General features: G+C 43.3%; 2 protein-coding genes across 3 annotated transcripts in view; both read right to left on the bottom strand.

Annotated features, from left to right (window-relative positions):
- Positions 1–12,088: 12,088 nt before the first annotated feature.
- LOC144754363 (uncharacterized) lies at positions 12,089–17,642 on the bottom strand. The gene is made up of 2 exons (XM_078642054.1): positions 13,131–17,642; positions 12,089–13,011 (listed from the first exon to the last, which is right to left on the bottom strand). Exon 1 carries the CDS (start codon positions 16,323–16,325, stop codon positions 14,814–14,816), a length of 1,512 nt encoding a protein of 503 aa, XP_078498180.1. The 5' UTR covers positions 16,326–17,642; the 3' UTR covers positions 12,089–13,011; positions 13,131–14,813.
- A 143-nt stretch (positions 17,643–17,785) lies between these two features.
- Positions 17,786–19,480, bottom strand: part of LOC144754367 (uncharacterized) — a 110,251-nt gene continuing 108,556 nt past the window's right edge. For both annotated transcript variants that reach the window (XM_078642065.1, XM_078642064.1), the window contains exon 4: positions 17,786–17,975. In XM_078642065.1, coding sequence (XP_078498191.1) covers positions 17,914–17,975 — 62 coding nt within the window. In that variant the 3' untranslated portion in view covers positions 17,786–17,913. The remainder of the gene's footprint in view (positions 17,976–19,480) is intronic.

Genomic DNA, 19,480 nt, shown 5'->3' on the forward strand with positions numbered 1-19,480 from the left:
CTATCTAAGAGTCAGATAGTACCAAGATCCAGGCATCCATCCATTCAAACTATATGTCAATCATTCTTCTTCATGTCTCTCATCTGGACAAACCTTACGTTTTCTCACGGGAAAACAACCTTTTAATTTTATTTGGGAAACCGCAAGCCATACATCCGTGCTTGACTTGCATTTGAATTTCAACCAAAGGATATATTGCGCACACATACAGTTTCTGTTTCACCCACCCAGGCTGTTCTCCTTCCACCCATCCTTGCTTCATCCTTCACCCAGCCATGCATCATATTCCTTCCCAGCCACCTCGGGCACCAATGAAACACGTATCATTCTTCTTTGTCAGTCATTATTACTTTTAACTTGCTCGTCCTTCCACACTTACTTACACCCTTCTTTCGCTTTTCGTTCATCCCATCCATCAAGTTCATCTCAGATCTGATTTGGATTCTCGAAAAAAAAATCACAGCTGAGTTGAAGTAAATTTAGAGGAGGCTACTACCTGGTTGATAAAACTTTGTTCTAAATTTGAAAGTCTTCTTAACAGTATAGTAACTTAACTGTACAACATATATACTACACCCGTGCAGAGAGCACACTCTGCAGTCTGCAATCTCAATAAGTAAGGAATATTAGAGCTTACCACTGCCCGCCACTACCTTGGCAACCCTCACAGCAGATTCCTCCGGCACTTGCACCGCCTCCTCCCCAGAAGTGTCCTCCTTCACCACCGCGCTGGCCCCGGCACCAGATGTTCCACCTACAAAGTACATTTAAGAATGTTAGATTTCATAGACATACACCACTCACTAGTATTTTGTCTAGGAATGAAGAAATGTGAATACAGAAACCAATCTAATAATTTGTGACTGTCTACTCTAAATTAAAAAATATCCCTTTTTCCAGGGAAGGGTGTTGTCTTGCTGCACTTTTTGGAACAACTAATGAATGCTTGCTTTTTAACACGCACCATTTTTCTCATAACAGACAGAAGCTTCACTTCTAAGAACAAGAGCAAGATCAGATCATCATCACTAGGACGGAGTGACCAACGATTCAGCACCAAAAAGAAAAATTAAAGTTCAAACCAGGTGAGGGTTCGGCTCGCCCACAATAAATGTGTGAAATAAATCACTAAGCACTTTTCCATTTTTAATCAACCGTTTATGTTTTATGACAAACTTGATTTTAATAAATGTTTTTACTTTTAATAAAGCTTTTAAACTTAAATAGACTGTGGTTTTTGGTCAAGAGTGACTGAGCAAAAGGTTTTGCAATTTGCAAGCATGAGTCCGTGCCTCTGACACTTCTGGACCCTGACTCCGTACTCTTGTCCGGCGTTGGATAATCATCATTGGGGATCAATCATCGATGAATTCGGGAGCTAAATGACTCTGCCACACTCTCTAGTCAGTAAGGAGATTGGGGGTTCTTCAAAGTCTGTTATCACTGAGGTATGTGGAAAGTCTACCTGCGCCTATTATAATTGATAAACAATGCACTATTTAGTGTCCATAGTTCTGTTTGTGCAGATTTGTCCCTGCAACAGTAGTAGTATGGATTGTCCTCCTATCCAAACCAAAAGTAAAGTAGTATCTTATTCTTTCTTGGTGGTCATTCACATTTTATTGTTGGGAATTGTCAAAGCATAAACATTTAGAAGACTTGAAAAGACATTATGGACAATCCCGGAGGACTGCACTCAGTGCATAAAGCTATTGCTGACTAGAATGGGAGTTTTGTTTAACACCTTTTGCCAACTGTGCAATCTTAGTTAGCTACACAGACAGACTAATAAGAATAATCTAGTAATACCACCGGGAGTCATAGTAGAGGCAGGATAAGAATTTAGATACAGTCTACAAGAAGATCAAAGACGATTTAGAAAAAAATCGAATGAGGAACGTTAGGAAAAAATAGGTACTCTATATTAAAATGAAAACCTACCGGGGCCAGCAAAGGAGCCCTCCCCTGACTGATCCTGGCCTTCTACAGCAGCAGCAGCCGGTACCACCTCCTCCTCTTGCCCCTGGGGGGAGCTGATGTACAACATGAAAGAAAGAAAGACCCGAAAACATGGATTATTGTTGTCAACCAAATCAAACATTTAAAAAGAACAATAACAAAATATTTTGGCGAAATAGCAAATAGACAACTATTCCACGGGATATATTGACCTATCTCATGTGGTCTACTACGATATTAGTATTGCTTGATTTGCGGACCGTCGACTTGGAAAGCTATGTAACTCACTAAACAAACTACCAAAAAGGTTCGCCTAGGACTGGCAGGCAGCAGTCCAAAGCACGCGAGGTGACAGACAAACTCCATCGTGATTGCAGATCAGTGACAACACTAAAAAGTTTCCTACTACATTAACCAGTCATTAAAATACTCAAACTATCAATCCACCACCACTATTTTTAGGTCGAGCTGACCTAGCTTTCAATGCGAAAGCATTGAAAGCTGTCAGCAAGACAACTAATGTTGCCCGTATTTGGGAATGAGGACAGCAATGTGCCACGCGCTTTCGTTTCCAGTTTTCACCGCGGGAGCGCACTCCTAGCTACTTGCTGTGTGCGTCGTCAGTTTCGCTTTCGAGCCAGTGCCCCTGGGGAGCCTCGTGGGCTCTGGAGCGATGCCGGCACTATCGTTGGAGTCCCACACTGGGGACTCCAAATACCATGGCCCCCGCAGCCCTTAACATGCCCCGAGTACCTCCTGTCCCCAGAAACGCAAGCACGGAGCCCCACTCACCAGGACTTCGCCTCTGCAGGACTCTTACGGGGAGACAACGTGCCCCGCCAGGTCCCGCTCCGGGGCTGCTCCCTCCGGCGTTAATGGGCACAGGGACACTGGCACTCCGCTCCTTGGCTTCCCGGGCGGACGCCACTGCACGCAGGGCTCTTCTCTCTCTGCTCCGGAGCCTTGCGCCAGCCATTGCAGCCTGCCTCCTGGGAAGCTCCGGTCGCGCTCGACTTCCTGCTTCTGGTCAGGCCCCGCCTCTGTCTCGAGGAGGGCTGCCTGACTTCCGCCCAGCCTGTTGGTGAGAGGCTGCAGGGGCGAGCCGAGAGCCCTGGCGCGCGGACCATGGGCACGAAAGTCTCCTAAGAACCAGCCTGCCCAACTTTTCCAATGAGCAGGACGGGGGCTCTGTGCTTTCGCAGGCGGATCGATGCCCTCTTCCTGCCGGTCTGTGCCAGGACGAGATATAATGAAGAGCAGCAACTCGAGCAGTAAAAGCGGCGGAGGCAGCAGCAGTAACCACAAGGAACATGCCCCGCACCACCACCACCAGCAGCGGCACCAGCAGCACGGGGCAGCCAGGAAGGGCTGGCTCTCCGCGGCGTGCCTGCAGTTCTCGCTCCGGGATTATGGCTTCTGCATGGGAACCCTACTGCTCTTCTGCCTGGGCTCGCTTTTCTTCCAGCTCAACAGTGGACCGCCGCAGCTCCTCCTAGACATGCGACGCTATCTGGGTAAGGAGGCGCTAAGCTCCTGTCTTGTACCTTTAAGCAGAAATGTGAAGAGAGAGTGTGTAGAGGAGGAGGGGTGATAGATGGAAAAGATTTGTGGAAGGTTTGTGACGAAAACTTTAAAAAAACGTGCTCTTTGGATAGCACAACTTGTTGTTTTGTTTGTCAACTCATTTGTATAAAATTAATTGCAGTTAGCGCAGCGAGAATTTCCTTAAGTATGTTCTAACCTTTCTTACAGCACTTTTCTAAATTTAAATGTGGAATTGAAGTGAAATGAAATATTTAGACTTTTTGTTTGTTCTCGTCTACTGAACGCATTACTTGTTAGTACTGTTTTTGTTCAAGTCGGAGTTTTTTTCCTCCTGTTTTGTTCTGCTTCACTTGAAGTTTTGAGCCTTTGTGCATTTTGTGACCTGATGACACCTTCATTCTGTAATCGCGCCTCACCCCTGTGAAGTATTGTGTATGCGGTGCCCTGGATAGCGAGGTGAAGCCAACGCAGCTTTAAACGCCACTCTTTCGCATGGCATGCCTTTAATGAACCCCGGCCATCCTTTCTACGCACAGCAGAGGTGTAAAAGCGCCCCTTGTGTCTCGTGGCAGAGGGTGAGGCAGCTCAGTGAGCTGAACTGCCAGTGCCCAGGCCACCGGTTTTGTATGTGTGATACACGTTAACTGAGCACCACTGAGGTGCGTCGAATCTCTTTTGCTCGCACCCACACTAAAGGCCCAGTGTATACAATGGTTATCCGCAGAGGCGTGCTGCCCCCTCGAGGGGAGGATGGGCGTGGGCGCACAGGCTCCAGATAAACACGAGCCCTCCGTGCCCAGTCAGTCGTCCCCCAGTGCAGACTTTGGGAAGCCGCAGTTTTGAAAGCCATTGAGTGTCTGGCTGGGGCTGTCCAAACAGGCCTTTGTGTATCTGCAGCCGCAGACTCGCCACAAGACTGACGATGCAAGCTGACAGCCTTTTCGGGTGTGATTAGCGGTGCATGCGTCTGCGTGGGCGAGCAGGCTTCTGAAATGTGCTTTCCGCGTTTCGCACGGGAGCAGACATGTGGAGACCAGACCACGCTGGGTTTATTTCTAAACTTGTTGCGAATAGGAACAGCCTGGACCCTTATTTTAATTGTGGTTTTCCAATGCACTGCTGATCTTTTCACGGAGCACTTGTTACTGCTGATATGTGCTATTTCATCGAGGTGTAACTAACAGACTGTGCTAGTGTGCAACACTTTAAATGCTTAATGTTTTATATTTGCTTTAACAAAGCCAGAGGAGCGCCCTAGTGCTTCACAACGTTTCCAGCATTTTAATGCAGTTTACAACAATGATAACCTAGTCGTATGGGTACAATTAACAAGTAAAAGCTCGCTGGTTAATAGGTTTCTATTTCAAAGAATATTTCATGCCCCAGACCTTTTTAAAAGGCTTTACAAGAGTTTACATTTTTGCTAACTAGTTGTTTAAATAGTCTTTAAAGGTTCACACGGTCATTTTTAAAGCAGATTACCAGATTTTCAGATAACATCAGAGGAATAAGAGCCGTGAGAAAATAGTTATTTCTGTAGAAGGTGCATTTTCGGGGATCGCCTATCTGCCTGAAAGAGATAATTATTCTGATGGATACGGAGAAGGTGCATTAGGTGCGAAAGCTAGTACGGGATGGATTCTTTGGCTTGTAACCCCTGTTGGGTCGTCAGAGATGGTCAATTTCGGTGAAAAAATATTTAGAAATATTTGAGTGTAGAACATGGTTTGTTAACCAGGCAGACGTCGTATGGACCTCTGAAAAGTCAAACGCTGTCCCACTGTGACTCCAACCCGTGACCAGGAAAGAAACCATCTCTATTGAAGGTGCATTATTCCCTGGGATATTTTATTGGCGTGTGTATCACAGTTAATGATGCCTTGCACTTTGAGATATCTCATTGGCGTGTGTATCGCAGTTGAAGATGCATTATACCCTGAGATATCTGATTGGTGTGTGTTAGAGGTGTGGCGCCGCGGCTAGGGCGACTGACTCCGGAATCTTGGGATCACGGTTCGATCCCCGGCACGGCGGCAGATTAGCCCAGCACCATGTGACTCTTGCTTAATCTTCCCGACGGCCCCCAGCGCCTTGAGCCCCTTACGAGTGATTGTGCGCTTTACAAATGTGAATTATTCTTATTATTTCAGTTAAAGTTGCATTATGCCCTGAGATATCTTATTGGTGTGCGTATCACAGTTGATGGTGCCTTGCACCCAGGGATATCTGATTTGTGTATGTATCGGAGTTCAAGATGCATTACACCTTGAGATATGATTGACTTGTGTATCGCAGTTAAAGATGCATACACCCATATGACAGGTACCCAAACCCAGCGAGCTATTTTATTAGCATTGGAACCTGGCACCTGTAATGTGCACCCTACGCCCAGCAGCAGATTTATTAAAACAAGATTGTGTGACTGTTGGTTTGTTTGTATGTCTCGCATGTCAATCCACTCTACCATTCTACTGGGACCGGAACCAGTGACCTACAAATTATACACAGATCTCAGAAACAGGCACTTAACCCACTGAGTTGGCAACACGTCCCTTGTCCAATGTGCGACTCGTGCCAGGTTCTCACCTAGTTTAATGGTGTTCCTCGGACTGGCGCTGCTTTGAGGTGACGTGGCGCAGAGGGGAGGACAGTGGTAGGTTTTTAAGTTTTAATAATTTAAGTATTAATAATTTTTTTTAAAAAGCCATTGTTATTTATAATATCAATACATCTAAGTCACGTAAATACAACACATATTGCATTACAAATGCTATAGGTGTCACATTTGCGAAAGTTAAAATTATTGGCATTGTAAATGACAAAGCTATTCATTTCGCTGTTTTCAAAACCAACACATAAATAAAATATTTGTCATTTACAATACCAATAGCTCAAACTTTCCTAATGCGAGACCTATTGCATTGCAAATGCTTGTTTCTTATTGCTAGGTGTACAAAGGAAGGACTGGACTTGAGTCAGTAGGGGCAGATTTACAAGCCCCTTGGGCTCTTTTGCTCCGTTGTTGCGTGACTTTTGTGAAAGAGGCGCCATGGTGCGGCGTATATTAACAACGTGACGCATATGGGAGATGCATCACGTTGTAAAGCCCCGCGCCATCAAGGGGCAAAGGAGGGCATTCCTGCGCAGGAACGCATCCTAAAAGTGGTTGAGGTAAATCTACAAGATTTCAATCAGTCACTTTTAGGACAATGATGCGTCACTCAAACCCTGCGCCTGCTTGAAGCAGACGTACAGCTTGACGCAGCATTGGGGAGATAGGGCACCCCCGAGCATTGCTGGAGCTGCGCCATCGTTGCGACGCAGCGCCAGCAATGTGCCGCCTTTACGGCACAGATTCATAATGCTTCGGTGACGTTTTGGGCCCATGGTGCGCCGCATTTTAAATACGGCTCACCATGGGTGGGGGTGGCGTGGCGCACAATTACTGGTGCATCCCTGCTACTTTGCAGGGATGCGCCGGTAATTACAAATCTGCCCCTTAGTGTCCAGCATTACGCAGTTCTGTAAACTACACTCATACATCATTTCTCAGGCCAATGAAATGAACACAAAATCGAAAACAAATAAGCATAGTAGCAACGCTACTGAGAAGGAGAGCAGTGCACCTGAAATGCACAGAAGATTTTGAAATATAATTTACCTACAATGTAATCGGCAGCATTATTGCTCTTGGTAAAAAACAAAAATTTGCAATATAATAACACACAGAGCAGGAGAAAACAGAGTAGTGATGAAATAGCTACTACTACTCAACAAGCCCGGGGATCTTGACGCTGAGCAGGTCGAGCAGGTCGCGTTCCCGGTCCAGGAGATCCGTCCAACGGTGGGTGGCCTGGTTGTAGGTGCGCCGGTCCCGAGAGTGTTCATACATGGCCCGGCACACCTTCTCCCACCGCTCCCGGGGCCCGTAGCCGCTTGCGATCTTGCCACCTTCCGCGATGGTCCTGGGGAGGTGACGCTGTACATAGTACACTAGTGCGGCCACCTCCTCCGCGTGAAAGATCTCCCGTGGCATCACTAGCTCCCCCCTCAAACGCCTGCACGGGAGCCGGGCACGGGGTGCGGGAGCCGGGCACGGGGTGCGGGACCCTTCCCCTTCTCGGGCTGCTTCCCGGCTCCCTTTACCATGGTCTGGGCAGAAAGGAAGGTAAATAAGAAATAAGAAATAGAATAGGGAAGAAGAAAAGAAAAGAGTTTAAAAAAAGTAGTTTAAAATTAACCAAAAGTAGCAGAAAACACAAAAATATAGAGCTAGAAAAATAGAGGGATAGATAAGTAAAATAGATTAAAAAAAAAATTCAAACAAGCAAAGGATGGCAGAGATTGAGAGAGGATACAGAAAGGATGCCCAGAACCATAGCAATGAATTAAAAACAAGATGGCCGCGCCCGTTCACGACCGCGTGGGTAAGTTCGCGCGAGATTTCCCACGCGATCACACGTGAACCTGTACTAGCGAGCCGCACACTTCGCGAGATTACACATAGCGCCCGGAAACGGAAATACGTCACGCAAACAAGATGGCCACGCCCATGTACGACCGCTAGGGTAACTTCGCGTTGTTGCGCTACAAGGGGCTCGCGAAAACGCAAAATAACACGCAAACTAACACGCCGCAAAAAAACAATTTGCATATTCGCACGAATTTGCGGCTTCTGAATTCGATCTTGCACAAATTCGCGCCCCGCGAATCGCGCGAAATTGCAGAAAAACGATTCCACTCAGCAGGTGCAAAAGTTCAAGCTCATCATTAGTAACCATTCCCTGTAGTGCTTCCTGAGGGGCCCCTCCAGAGTTCAGTTGCCTACTTGCAACTATTCTATGACCCTGCTGTGACCCTCACAGCAGGCTCAGAGAATAGCTACAAGTATGCCACAAAGGTCCTGTTAAAAAAAATTACACTGCAACAGAAAGCAATTATAGATAAGGAAGCAGGTGCCAGACTGGAAGTTCAAATTCAGTGACACATTAATCAGCCCCTAATTCATTCATGTCAGTTGAGGCAGGGCAGGTGTGCCAACAAATTTTGCAAAACTGAAAGCACTTAGCAGGTGCAAAAGTTCAAGCTCATCATTAATCAGGAAGCACTTACAGCTAAGGAAGCAGGTGCCAGCTCAAATTCAGTGACACATTAATCAGCCCCAAATTAATTCATGTCAGTTGAGGCAGGGCAGGTGTGCTTTTCCTCCCATAATCTACAGTGATGAACCAGAGGGTGGCAGTGATGAACCAGAGGTGGCATGGGTGAACCAGAGGGTGGCAGTGGTGAACCAGAGGGTGGCAGTGGTGAAACAGAGGGTGCTGTGATGAACCAGACGTAGAAACAACATGGTCGCGACCCAACAAGTAAGTTCGCATTTGCGAACTGGTAAAAAACCCTCGCAAACTGGCAGAAACCCTTTCGAACACAAAAAAGAATTCGTAAATACGCAAATTCGCGAATCGCGAATTCGCAAAATTCACCCATACTTAGTCCTATTCTGAATACCATGTTTTCATTTTGAGCATTGCATTTGCAGATTGAAATGTTCTGTTTGGCGGGCCTTTGTTGGTGGCTGGAGGTCCTTCTTGCTTGTTAAACTATACGGGGCCACAATGTTGCTCAAGAGTTATGTTTTGATTATCCTAGCATTTCGAGTCTTGGCCCACCCTGTTTATTGCAGGGTGCCAGTGGCCACTAGCGTTTCTCTACATGGGAAATCCCCACAAGGTTGTCTTTTCTGTCATGGCACATTTCGGTGTCTTTGTTGCATTGTTTTTAGATTGGAGATCCTCCTTGAAGACATTACTGACTATGCAACGTGTTTTGGGGTTCTTTTGTCTATGTTTCGCATGGGATTATCAGCGGCATGGCTTATACTGCTGGAGTGGGTGGGATGGGATGTTGGGGATCAATATGTTGTGGATTGTACATGGGCAATATGTGGAGGTTATGGCGTGGCAATGTTGGGGACACTTTCTAGACACTATGATAGATATGTGTGTTTCATGGATGGGACATGACTGATCCCAAAAACAAGACGTTATCCTGGCTTAGCTCGAATGTAAGGGGGCTCAACAATCCAAGGAAAGTCTGCCAGGTGCTCTCCTATCTAGATCGACACCATATTCAAATTGCTTTCCCACAGGAGACACATCTTACTAAACAGGCGGTGACTGCAATAGCTACAAGATGGGCTGGGGTGAAGCTAGCTGCTTCATATTCATCTTACGCGCGGGGGTGATAATCCGGATTTGAAAAGGTACCCCCTTTATGCCACTCTCTGTAGAAGAGGATGATGGTGGGAGATCTATAATAGTCCAGGGGGCGCTATATGAGAGGTCTATGGTGCTAGTTAATGTGTATGGTCCTAACATCGAATACGCCGTCTTTTACGACACTCTGTGGGGGAAACTTTATAAGCTGCCCCCTTCCACTCTTCTTTGTGGGGGCGATTTTAATGTGGCGTTGGATCCTCATATGGACAGAGTGTCTATGACGGACTTACCTCCCAAGAGGGCGGCCATTGCACTGCAGGATGGTATGTTGACTTTGGGGCTTATTTATTTATTTTCATTTATTTATTTCCAAAGTTTTATATAGCGCTACTGGACCCGGGGGTATCAGAGCGCTTTACAAGATAGGTAAACAATTACAATAAAGTAAAACAATGTGCATTAAAACATGAGTTACATAAAATAGGGTAATAGAATGTGCTGGGTGTTTAGGGGCGAATGAGATCAATAGGGGGTGGGGGTGTTGAAGTTCAGAGGGAGAAGGGAGTGAAGAAAAGGGGAGAGGCAGAATGAGAGGCGGGGAAGGGGTTGAGGAGGAGGCAAGAATCAGGGAGCAAGGAGTGTAGAGAGTCAGACATCAGTGAGGTTAGGTTCCCCAATATTTGTTGTGAAGGAGTATTTTCAGTCTTTTTTTGAAGAGAGGGTAGTAGGGGTTGCATCGAAGATCTTTGGGGAGAGTTCCAGATCGTGGGGGCGTTCCCAGAAAAAGCACGAGATTGGTTTTTTTTGTGCTTGAGTCTGGGAGGGATTAGGACAAGGGAGTTGGTGCTCCTCAGGGACCTGGAGCATCCAGCTTTTTGCAGATTCTCAGCCAGGTAGGAGGGGGGTGTTTAGGTGAAGGACTTTGTGCGTGATACATGCAAACTTGTAGGTGGATCTACCTTCTATTGGGAGTAAATTGAGGTTTTTTAGGACCGGAGAGATGTGGTAGAATTTTTTACAATCGGAGATAAGTCTGGCGGCAAGGTTGAGGACAGATTTGAGTGGTGCTAGGTGGGCTTTAAGGGTGCCAGCGAGTGTGGCGTTACCATAGTCAATACGGGAAAGGACAAGCGATTGAACAGCGGTTTTAAAGTCGTCTGCTGGTATGAAAGGTTTGAGTTTTTTGAGGTGGTGGAGGGTGAATAGGGCACCCTTGGCGGCATTTTTGATGTGTGGGATGAGATTCATGTTATGGTTAATGCTGATGCCTAGGGATTTGACAGTATTCGAGGGGGAGAGGGGGCAATTGAGAGCTGTAATATCCTTGATCCAGAGGTGAATGGTGAGGGAGTTGTTTTTAGGCGTGAAAAGAATGATTTCAGTTTTTTGGGGGTTTAGTTTGAGATGATTAAGATGGAACCAGGCTTGGATTTTAATCAGGATCTCGTTGAGGTGAAGGATGCCATTGTGAGATTTAATCCTGTAGTATAGCTGGGTGTCATCCGCATAGAGGTGGTAGCATATTTTAGCTTGTTTAAGGATGAGGGTGAGAGGTTCCATGAATAGGTTAAATAAGGAAGGGGAGAGGATGGAGCCTTGCGGAACACCAAGTGAGACAGGTTGGGGCTTGGAGAGGCAGTGGCTGAGCTTAATTTGTTGGGATCTATTTTGAAGGAATGAGGAGAACCATTTGAGTACGGTGCCCTCGAGACCGAAGTGAACTTCGAGGGTGTTAAGAAGGGTGGGATGATGGACAGTATCAAAGGCAGCCGAGAGGTCAAGGAGGATTAGTAGAGAGGATTCACCTTTGTCTAAGGAGCGATGGATGTCATCTGTAATATTGAGCATGGCTGTTTCAGTACTGCATCCTTTTCTGAAACCAGATTGGAATATGTCTAGGAGATTGAATGAGGTGATATGGTTATCAAGTTGGGTCAGGACACATTATTCCAGGGCTTTTGAGAGGAAAGGTAGGTTAGAGATGGGACGTAGGTTGTTAAGGTCGTTAGGGTCAGTGGAAGTATTTTTGACGATGGGTGAGATTTGGCCTAGCTAAAGGGAAGCGGGAACACATCCCGTGGAAAGAGATGAATTGATGATGTTGGTCCAGACTGGAGCAATTTTTTGTCGGTATCAAGGACCCCCTGATAGAGATAGGACTCCTGGGTCAGGGAAAACAATGTTTATGTAAGGGTATATACCCAGGCAGACTTACAGTACAAGAAAAAGGCTAATCAGAAAAGCATATTATATAAATTGTATAAATATTAATAATAAAAATCGTGCAATGGACTGAAATGATATCAACAAAGATGATTTTAATTCCAATAAAAACATATAGATTTGTATACACAATATAAGCGATAAAAACTATTGATTCCTTGTGTGACCTCTCTTTTAACACATCTTATGAAATCATAGCAATTTAATTAAAAAAAGTTTTGTTCCTTATTTTTAAGTCTCTGGTTATGAAGAATAGGGCTGTGTGTGTCAACGCGTTTCGACAAGGTCTTTTGTCTTCATCAGGACAGATGAATATTCAGCCACTTTTTCTAGACAAAATAAAACAATATTTTTAAATGGCATAAAATTAACAGTGCATTGCCTCTTTTTTATACTTCAGAAAAATCTTTCATTTGATGAAAACATATTTTTCTCTTAGCCAAACTTGTATTCTCACACGAATCTTTTCGAATAAAAAGAGTTGGAAAACGTACATATCTTATAACTCTTGATGTATATAGTAATGATGTAAATAGTTCACAATCCATCTTCATGTTCAAGATAACAAAACTGAACATACATACATGTAGATGTCAAAATAAATAGTTGGCGTAACATTTTGGCGTTTTTGTATGAACAGGATATCTATATCCGTATTCATAACGTTTATACTGCATTAAAAGAAAGCATTTTATTTTCAGTTTCTCTTGGATTCATCCAGAATTTTCTAGATTCTTTTTGTGTTGACCGGCCTATAAAATAAGATTTCACTAACAAGCTATGTTTCAACTTTGAAATGCTTATTTTCCAGAAAAAAAGTTTTAGCAAGACATTTTATGCAAGAGACAACTTGAATTTTTTTTACTATTTATTCTTTCTGGATCTAGGGGTCAGGAGAAGATACATTTTAATCAACGAGACGATGAAAGAGACTTTCCTTAACTTGTCATTATAAACTTTTGTTTACTATTATTCTTACCTAAAACAAAGTTTGAAACAGTTGTTCGGAGTTGATGGAGGGAGTAAGGCACCTTTCCTTTTTATATCTGGAATAGGTATGTGATATCTATTTTAAAAAAAGAATTACGGTCTGTTACTTTCTATAACGACTCAAACACTTTTCTTAAAACGTTTATTGAGTTTTCCTATTTTATCATTAGCGATTCTGTAGGTGCATCTTCTTACCTGTTTTAACAATGTTCACTGCTTCCATCTTACTTCTACCTGCATCTATTTCTCATCGGCTATTTTTAAAAAAAAGATTTTAGAGAAAAGGGAAACGTCAAGCACTCTCCGACATTCTCGTCCACACAATGCATTGTAATTGTTAGAGCTGGTCGTCTGTTTAAATAGAGAGAATACATAAATAGGTACCGATTGATATTCTGGGCTTACGAAAGCTTAAAATTGCTTCCCTTCTCTATTATTTACCCGTATCCAGTGATGATTTCCAAAGAAAACGGACAGGAGAACAGCAATGTCGGGTGATGAGTCGTGTCAAGATCAGGTGTTGGGTGTAAACGGGCTTTATCTGGAAATTGCCTCCGTTATAGGCATACAATCTCTGGTCAGTTCTAAAATACAAAGTTAAACTATATTGTCGATAGAAGTTCTTTTTCAAGATATTATATACTTTTTCTTGTTTAAAGCTTAAGTTTTTTTATATACCTAGATATCGCTTGCTGAAGGGATCAGAATTACTGCCGACTCTTCGCGCTTTTTTTCTTTTTTTCTTTTCTCCCTCCCTTCTCTCCACCTTCGTAGTTAAGATGGCGCTGTTCAAATCGAATGTTCGTTTAAAGCACAACCACCGCTAGATGTAATAAGTATACGAGGAAACAAAATGGTATATTAAGAATAGGGCTTTTAAACACGTGGAGGAAAGCTTCGCAAAGTTCAATTTAAATAATGCGAAGTACGTGCGGAGTTTTGTTGGGCTCTTACCGTTGTAGCATTCAAGGAGCTCGAAGCGTCTCTGCTTCCCTCGGTGGGTTGTGTAGAAAAGGAGAATTACGCGGAGTCCTTTCTCTACTGCTATTTATTTCTTGAATAAGCTCCACCCACATTTTAAAGTGATATTCTTGTTTAAGTGGTTACGGGTTGGGTATCGGTCTCTGGAGTGGACTCCGCCCATATTCCAGGCGGTATTTTGCACAAACAGTTACGGATTAGGTATCAGTATCGTTATTTAAAATAAATATAAAACAGATCTTCAAATAAAGGCAATTTGTCATTATGTTATCGTTACTATTTGTACAGCAAAGTCATGATTTGTACAAGCAAAGTCATGATTAATTTGGTGTTGGTACTATATTATTGCATTTTCCCAGGGTAGGTCTTGGTTCAACCCATGGTCAAATGTCCCAAGGGTGAAGATCCAAAAAACCTTTTTTTTTTTGCGTATCTCGTCACCTCCTTGGTTTTTTTGTAGATGGATCTTCTCCAGAATGCGCCATTTCAGTTCTTCTGGTTTGTGTTTATATTGCATAAAATGGTTTACCAGTGGTGCTGAGATTTTCTGTGTTTAATAGCTGACCTATGCTCGGTCAGCCTGGTTTTTATCATACGAGATGTCTCACCTACATATCCTAGGTTGCAGGGGCATGTAATCAAATAAATAACATTCCTTGTATTACAAGTCCAGAAATCTTTTGCTTTGATCGTTGTCTTATTAAACTGCATTTTTTCACCAGTCAGGATGGTGTCACAAGATTGACACGATCCACAGCGTGAAGTGCCTTTGATTGCATTTGTCCCATCAAATGATTTTTGAATAAAAGGAATACTTCCTGTGTTGCCCTTATGGCGGGAATGAACTATTTGGTCCTTTAGGTTTTTATTTCGCCTGTGGGCAAACATAGGTTTCGGTCATTTTTGTTGATTATCTAACGCATTTAAAAGGTGCCAATTTGAGTTTATTATTTGTCTAACTGTGGAATCCATAGTCGAATGTTTAGTTATACAAACTAATTTTGGGTCAGCTTTTTGTTTTTGAGATTGTAACAGGGTATCCCGATCGTAGAAGCGGGCTCTCTTGTACGCCCCTCTAACTAAACGATGTGGGTATCCCCTTTGAATAAATTTAGACTTCATAATCTCTGCTTGGATGTCAAAGTCTTTTATGTTTGTACAGTTCCGCCTTACTCTCAAAAATTGAGAGAAGGGGATACTGTCTTTCTGACAACGTGGATGATAACTTTTAAAATGTAGGAGGGTATTCCGAGCAGTGGGCTTCGTATACAAATCCACTTCTAGGGCACCATCTTTGTTCTTTATGTTTATATCTAAAAATTCAACTTTGGATTTGTTGATATGCGCAGTAAAACGTAAGTTTTCATCTGTCAAATTTAACCAAAGAAGGAACTCCTTCAGAGTCTGTTCCCCATCAGTCCACACAAAAAAGATATCGTCTATGTATCGATACCAATGGGAAACAGACTCGAAGAAAGGTGCCACCTCATTGAAGATGAATTTACTTTCGAACAGGATCATGTAGATATTAGCTATTGACTGGGCCATTGAGGCCCCCATGCTTACGCCTTTAACTTGTAGGAATAGGTCTTCACCGAATTCGAAAAAGTTTTCTTTTAGGACTAAGGTCAAACAATCTTTAATGAATGGCTTGGAACAGGGGATCTTATGTAGATCGATGAACCACATTGTGGCCTCAATTGCTTCTGCCTGGGGTATATTACTATACAGTGACTCGATATCAAGGGTCACTAAGATGTCATTATTTTCATTATATGCTAAATTTTCCACCTTCGCAATTATGTCACCAGTATCTTTCACATAAGATTGCGATAAGGAGATATAAGGGCGTAAAACCTGATCCAAGTATTTCGAGACAGCTTCCAGGGGTGTCCCAATTGTAGAAACAATTGGTCGATATGGTGGATTTTTCTGGTCTTTATGGATTTTGGGTAGTCCATATATGCAAGATACCTTCCTGTCTGATTTGTTTAAGAATTCAAATTCTTTTTTATTTATTATTCCTTCGTTTGCTGCTTTTATGGTTAATCTATTTATAGTTTTCACTATTCTGTCTGTTGGATTAGTTTTAATTCTCTTATAGAAAGTGGAATCGCTTAACATTTTGATCATGTTGTCCTCATAGGTGGTACGGTCAACCAGGACTATTCCTCCACCTTTATCGCTGCTCTTAAATACGATTGTGTCATTGTTCTTTAACTTTTCAAGGGAATCATGTTCCTCCTTTGAGATGTTGTATCTGGGTTTTGGAATAAATCTGAGGGCCTGATCTAGCCGTTTGAGGACAACCTTCTCAAAAATCGCTACTTCAGGGCCTACTTGATGTAAAGACGGAGTGAAAGTGGATGGTAGAGCTACGATGTTATTACTTATATTGTCTAGATCCATAGGGTCATTTTGTTGGAAGAACTTCTTTAGCCTAATTTTTCTCAAGAAGGAATGGATATCACGGTAGAGTTAAAAAATATTTACTTTTGCATGTGGGACGAAAGATAGGCCCTTTGTTAGAAGAGACAAATCCGGGGGTTCAAGAGTGTAGGAGGATAGATTAAATATTGGGATTACATCCCGTTCCTCCAATATTGTTTGTTTCTCGTCTCTAGATATTGTTGAGGTTCTTGGGCATATTGGTTGGTTTGATAGTTGCCTCTCGTATGGTTCTGAAACCTGACTCTCTGACGGCGTCCTCTCCCCCCCCGGTGGCCTAAAAAAGGTTGACGACTATTTCTTTGGCCATTTCTGGGGTTAAAGGGTCTATCATCCTGATATCCCATATTACTTTCTCCCTCTGAATCTGGGTCTGAGGCTGAGGAATTGGAGAAGTTGTTGATTCTATGTTGAAAGGTATGAGTATTTGTTCCAGGTTGTAAATCGGCTCTAAAGAAACCTTCTACAATATAGGGGTATGTTTTCTCCACAGAATAAAATCTTTTATCTTTCACGAATTTATCTTCCTTCCTTTTTTTTTAAATAATCAGAAAATGATAATATGTCTTTTTTTATTGTTTCTAAATGTTTCTCTGCCTCTTCTAAGGTTGTAGATTTTTTCAATTTATCTTCAAGGTCCTCTATTTCTTTTTTTATATCAGCAGCTAATTCTTTTGACGTGGAAATGATCAGAATCATAAGGTCTCTCGAGCATTGGCTCGCGATCATGCTCCATTTTATCAAAAAGGCTTTAATGTCTACAAAAAGGCCTGGGATAGTCCGAATCCTCAGACCCATAGGGATTATGCCATCTTTAAGATAGTTCAACATAAATTCCCCATGGGCTTCTACTCTAACTAATTTCTTCCGTAGATTTAATAATTTATTGTAGTCACTGTTGTTTTGTGGATTACCTGTTTGGTTAGTACCAAAGTCTACATTAGTTCCTACTAGAGTAGCAAATTCCTCATCCGAGAAACCAAAAGTTTGGAGGTTAGACATTTTATTCTAAGTATAGTTCTGAAAAGTGCCGAGAAAATGTTACGCCAAAAATCTAATCAATTAACAAATAGATATGTGATATCATTTAAAAAGAAATCAATAAGGATATAGTTTCCAACAGCAGCAAGGAAAAAATAGATAAAAAGAGAGAGTCCCACACGGATAAACCGTGGGTAATATTTTGTCGGTATCAAGGACCCCCTGATAGAGATAGGACTCCTGGGTCAGGGAAAACAATTTTTATGTAAGGGTATATACCCAGGCAGACTTACAGTACAAGAAAAAGGCTAATCAGAAAAGCATATTATATAAATTGTATAAATATTAATAATAAAAATCGTGCAATGGACTGAAATGATATCAACAAAGATGATTTTAATTCCAATAAAAACATATCGATTTGTATACACAATATAAGCGATAAAAACTATTGATTCCTTGTGTGACCTCTCTTTCAACACATCTTATGAAATCATAGCAATTTAATTTAAAAAAGTTTTGTTCCTTATTTTTAAGTCTCTGGTTATGAAGAATAGGGCTGTGTGTGTCAACGCGTTTCGACAAGGTCTTTTGTCTTCATCAGGACAGATGAATATTCAGCCACTTTTTCTAGACAAAATAAAACAATATTTTTAAATGACATAAAATTAACAGTGCATTGCCTCTTTTTTATACTTCAGAAAAATCTCTCATTTGATGAAAACATATTTTTCTCTTAGCCAAACTTGTATTCTCACACGAATCTTTTCGAATAAAAAGAGTTGGAAAACGTACATATCTTATAACTCTTGATGTATATAGTAATGATGTAAATAGTTCACAATCCATCTTCATGTTCAAGATAACAAAACTGAACATACATACATGGCGGATCGGCAGTTAATCAGCAAGCACGAGAGGGGGTGGTGCTGGGCATTTGGGAGGGCGGACAGGGGGGGTCAAGGAGACGCTGGACGTAGGGGAAATCTGCTTGTACCAACGAGAACTGGGATAGTGGACTGAAGGTTAAGGGGAGTGGAGGTAAAGGATGAAGATGGGCAGATGAGAGAGCTTGTAAGAGAGTTAACTTCTAGGGCTGTCGTGCAGGTGTCAAGTTGTGAAGGTGGGGGCGTGATGGCATAGAAGGGAGGGGTGGTTTTTGTAATTTCAGCGGGTTCAGATAGGGTAGAGCCATTCAAGGGGAGGGGTGGGCAGGGGTGAATGTCTGTATTGGTAGCAGCGCCAGGAGGAGTGTCAGTGTTGGCAACAGTGTCGGGGTTGGCAACCATGCCATGTGGGCAATTAATAGGGGGGTTGAGGGGAGGGATGTTGGAGTGTATAGAAGAGGGGATGGTGTATTGTGAGGGTATAGATGTGTGGGTCTGAACCAAGGAGTGTGCTTTGGTGAGGAGAGCGACATCAGTTCTAAGGGAGGTGAGTTCAATGGCAAGGGATGATAGGAGAAGTTCAACATTAAGGAGTGATTGGGTAAGAAGTGGGGAGTAAAGTGGGGTAATGAAGTTTGAGGGGTAGGAGTGGTCTAAGGGTCTGAGATAGAAGGGAGGCCGGGGGATAGCCTGGGGAAGGGTTGTGATGAGGGTTATGGTCATCGTTGGGAAGAGCGGGGTCACAGGAGATAGACGGGGATGAGGCATTCAGGTTGGGTAAAGCAGGGGCACAGGAGATAGACGGGGGTGAGGCGTTCAGGTTGGGTGGTGGGTTTGGAGAACAGGACAGGGAGATCGGGGGGTGGCGTTTCTGGAGTCTTCTGTGTTGCATGGGAGAACAGGGGAGTGTGGGAGGGAGGAATCGGAGGGGGGACGTGGGAAGTAGAAAGGGGCTGAGGGGGGATGTTAAGTGGGGAGGGTGAGGGAGAAATTAATCATAGGGTGGGGTGAGGAGGAATTCAGAGGGAAATGGGGGTGTAGAAGAAACTGCATTATTAGTATGGGGAGGGGAGAGGCGGGGGTAGGAGAGGAGGTTGGGTTCAAGATTGGGTGGGTTTGTTAGGGGGAAAGTAGGGCTGGGGGGGAATGGGCATTAGGGGTAGTGGGGGAGTTAGTGGCACTAGTGGACTGAAGAGGTTGGGAATCAAGAATACAGATGGGGTGCAGACGGTGAGATCGTGGGAAGGG

Source organism: Lissotriton helveticus, chromosome 5_1 (assembly GCF_964261635.1).
Source record: "Lissotriton helveticus chromosome 5_1, aLisHel1.1, whole genome shotgun sequence".
Lineage (NCBI taxonomy): Eukaryota > Metazoa > Chordata > Amphibia > Caudata > Salamandridae > Lissotriton > Lissotriton helveticus.

What these genes read in the sequence shown, in the direction of transcription:
- LOC144754363 (XM_078642054.1), bottom strand. Translation starts at nt 16,325, where the DNA reads ATGGATCTAGACAATATAAGTAATAACATCGTAGCTCTACCATCCACT.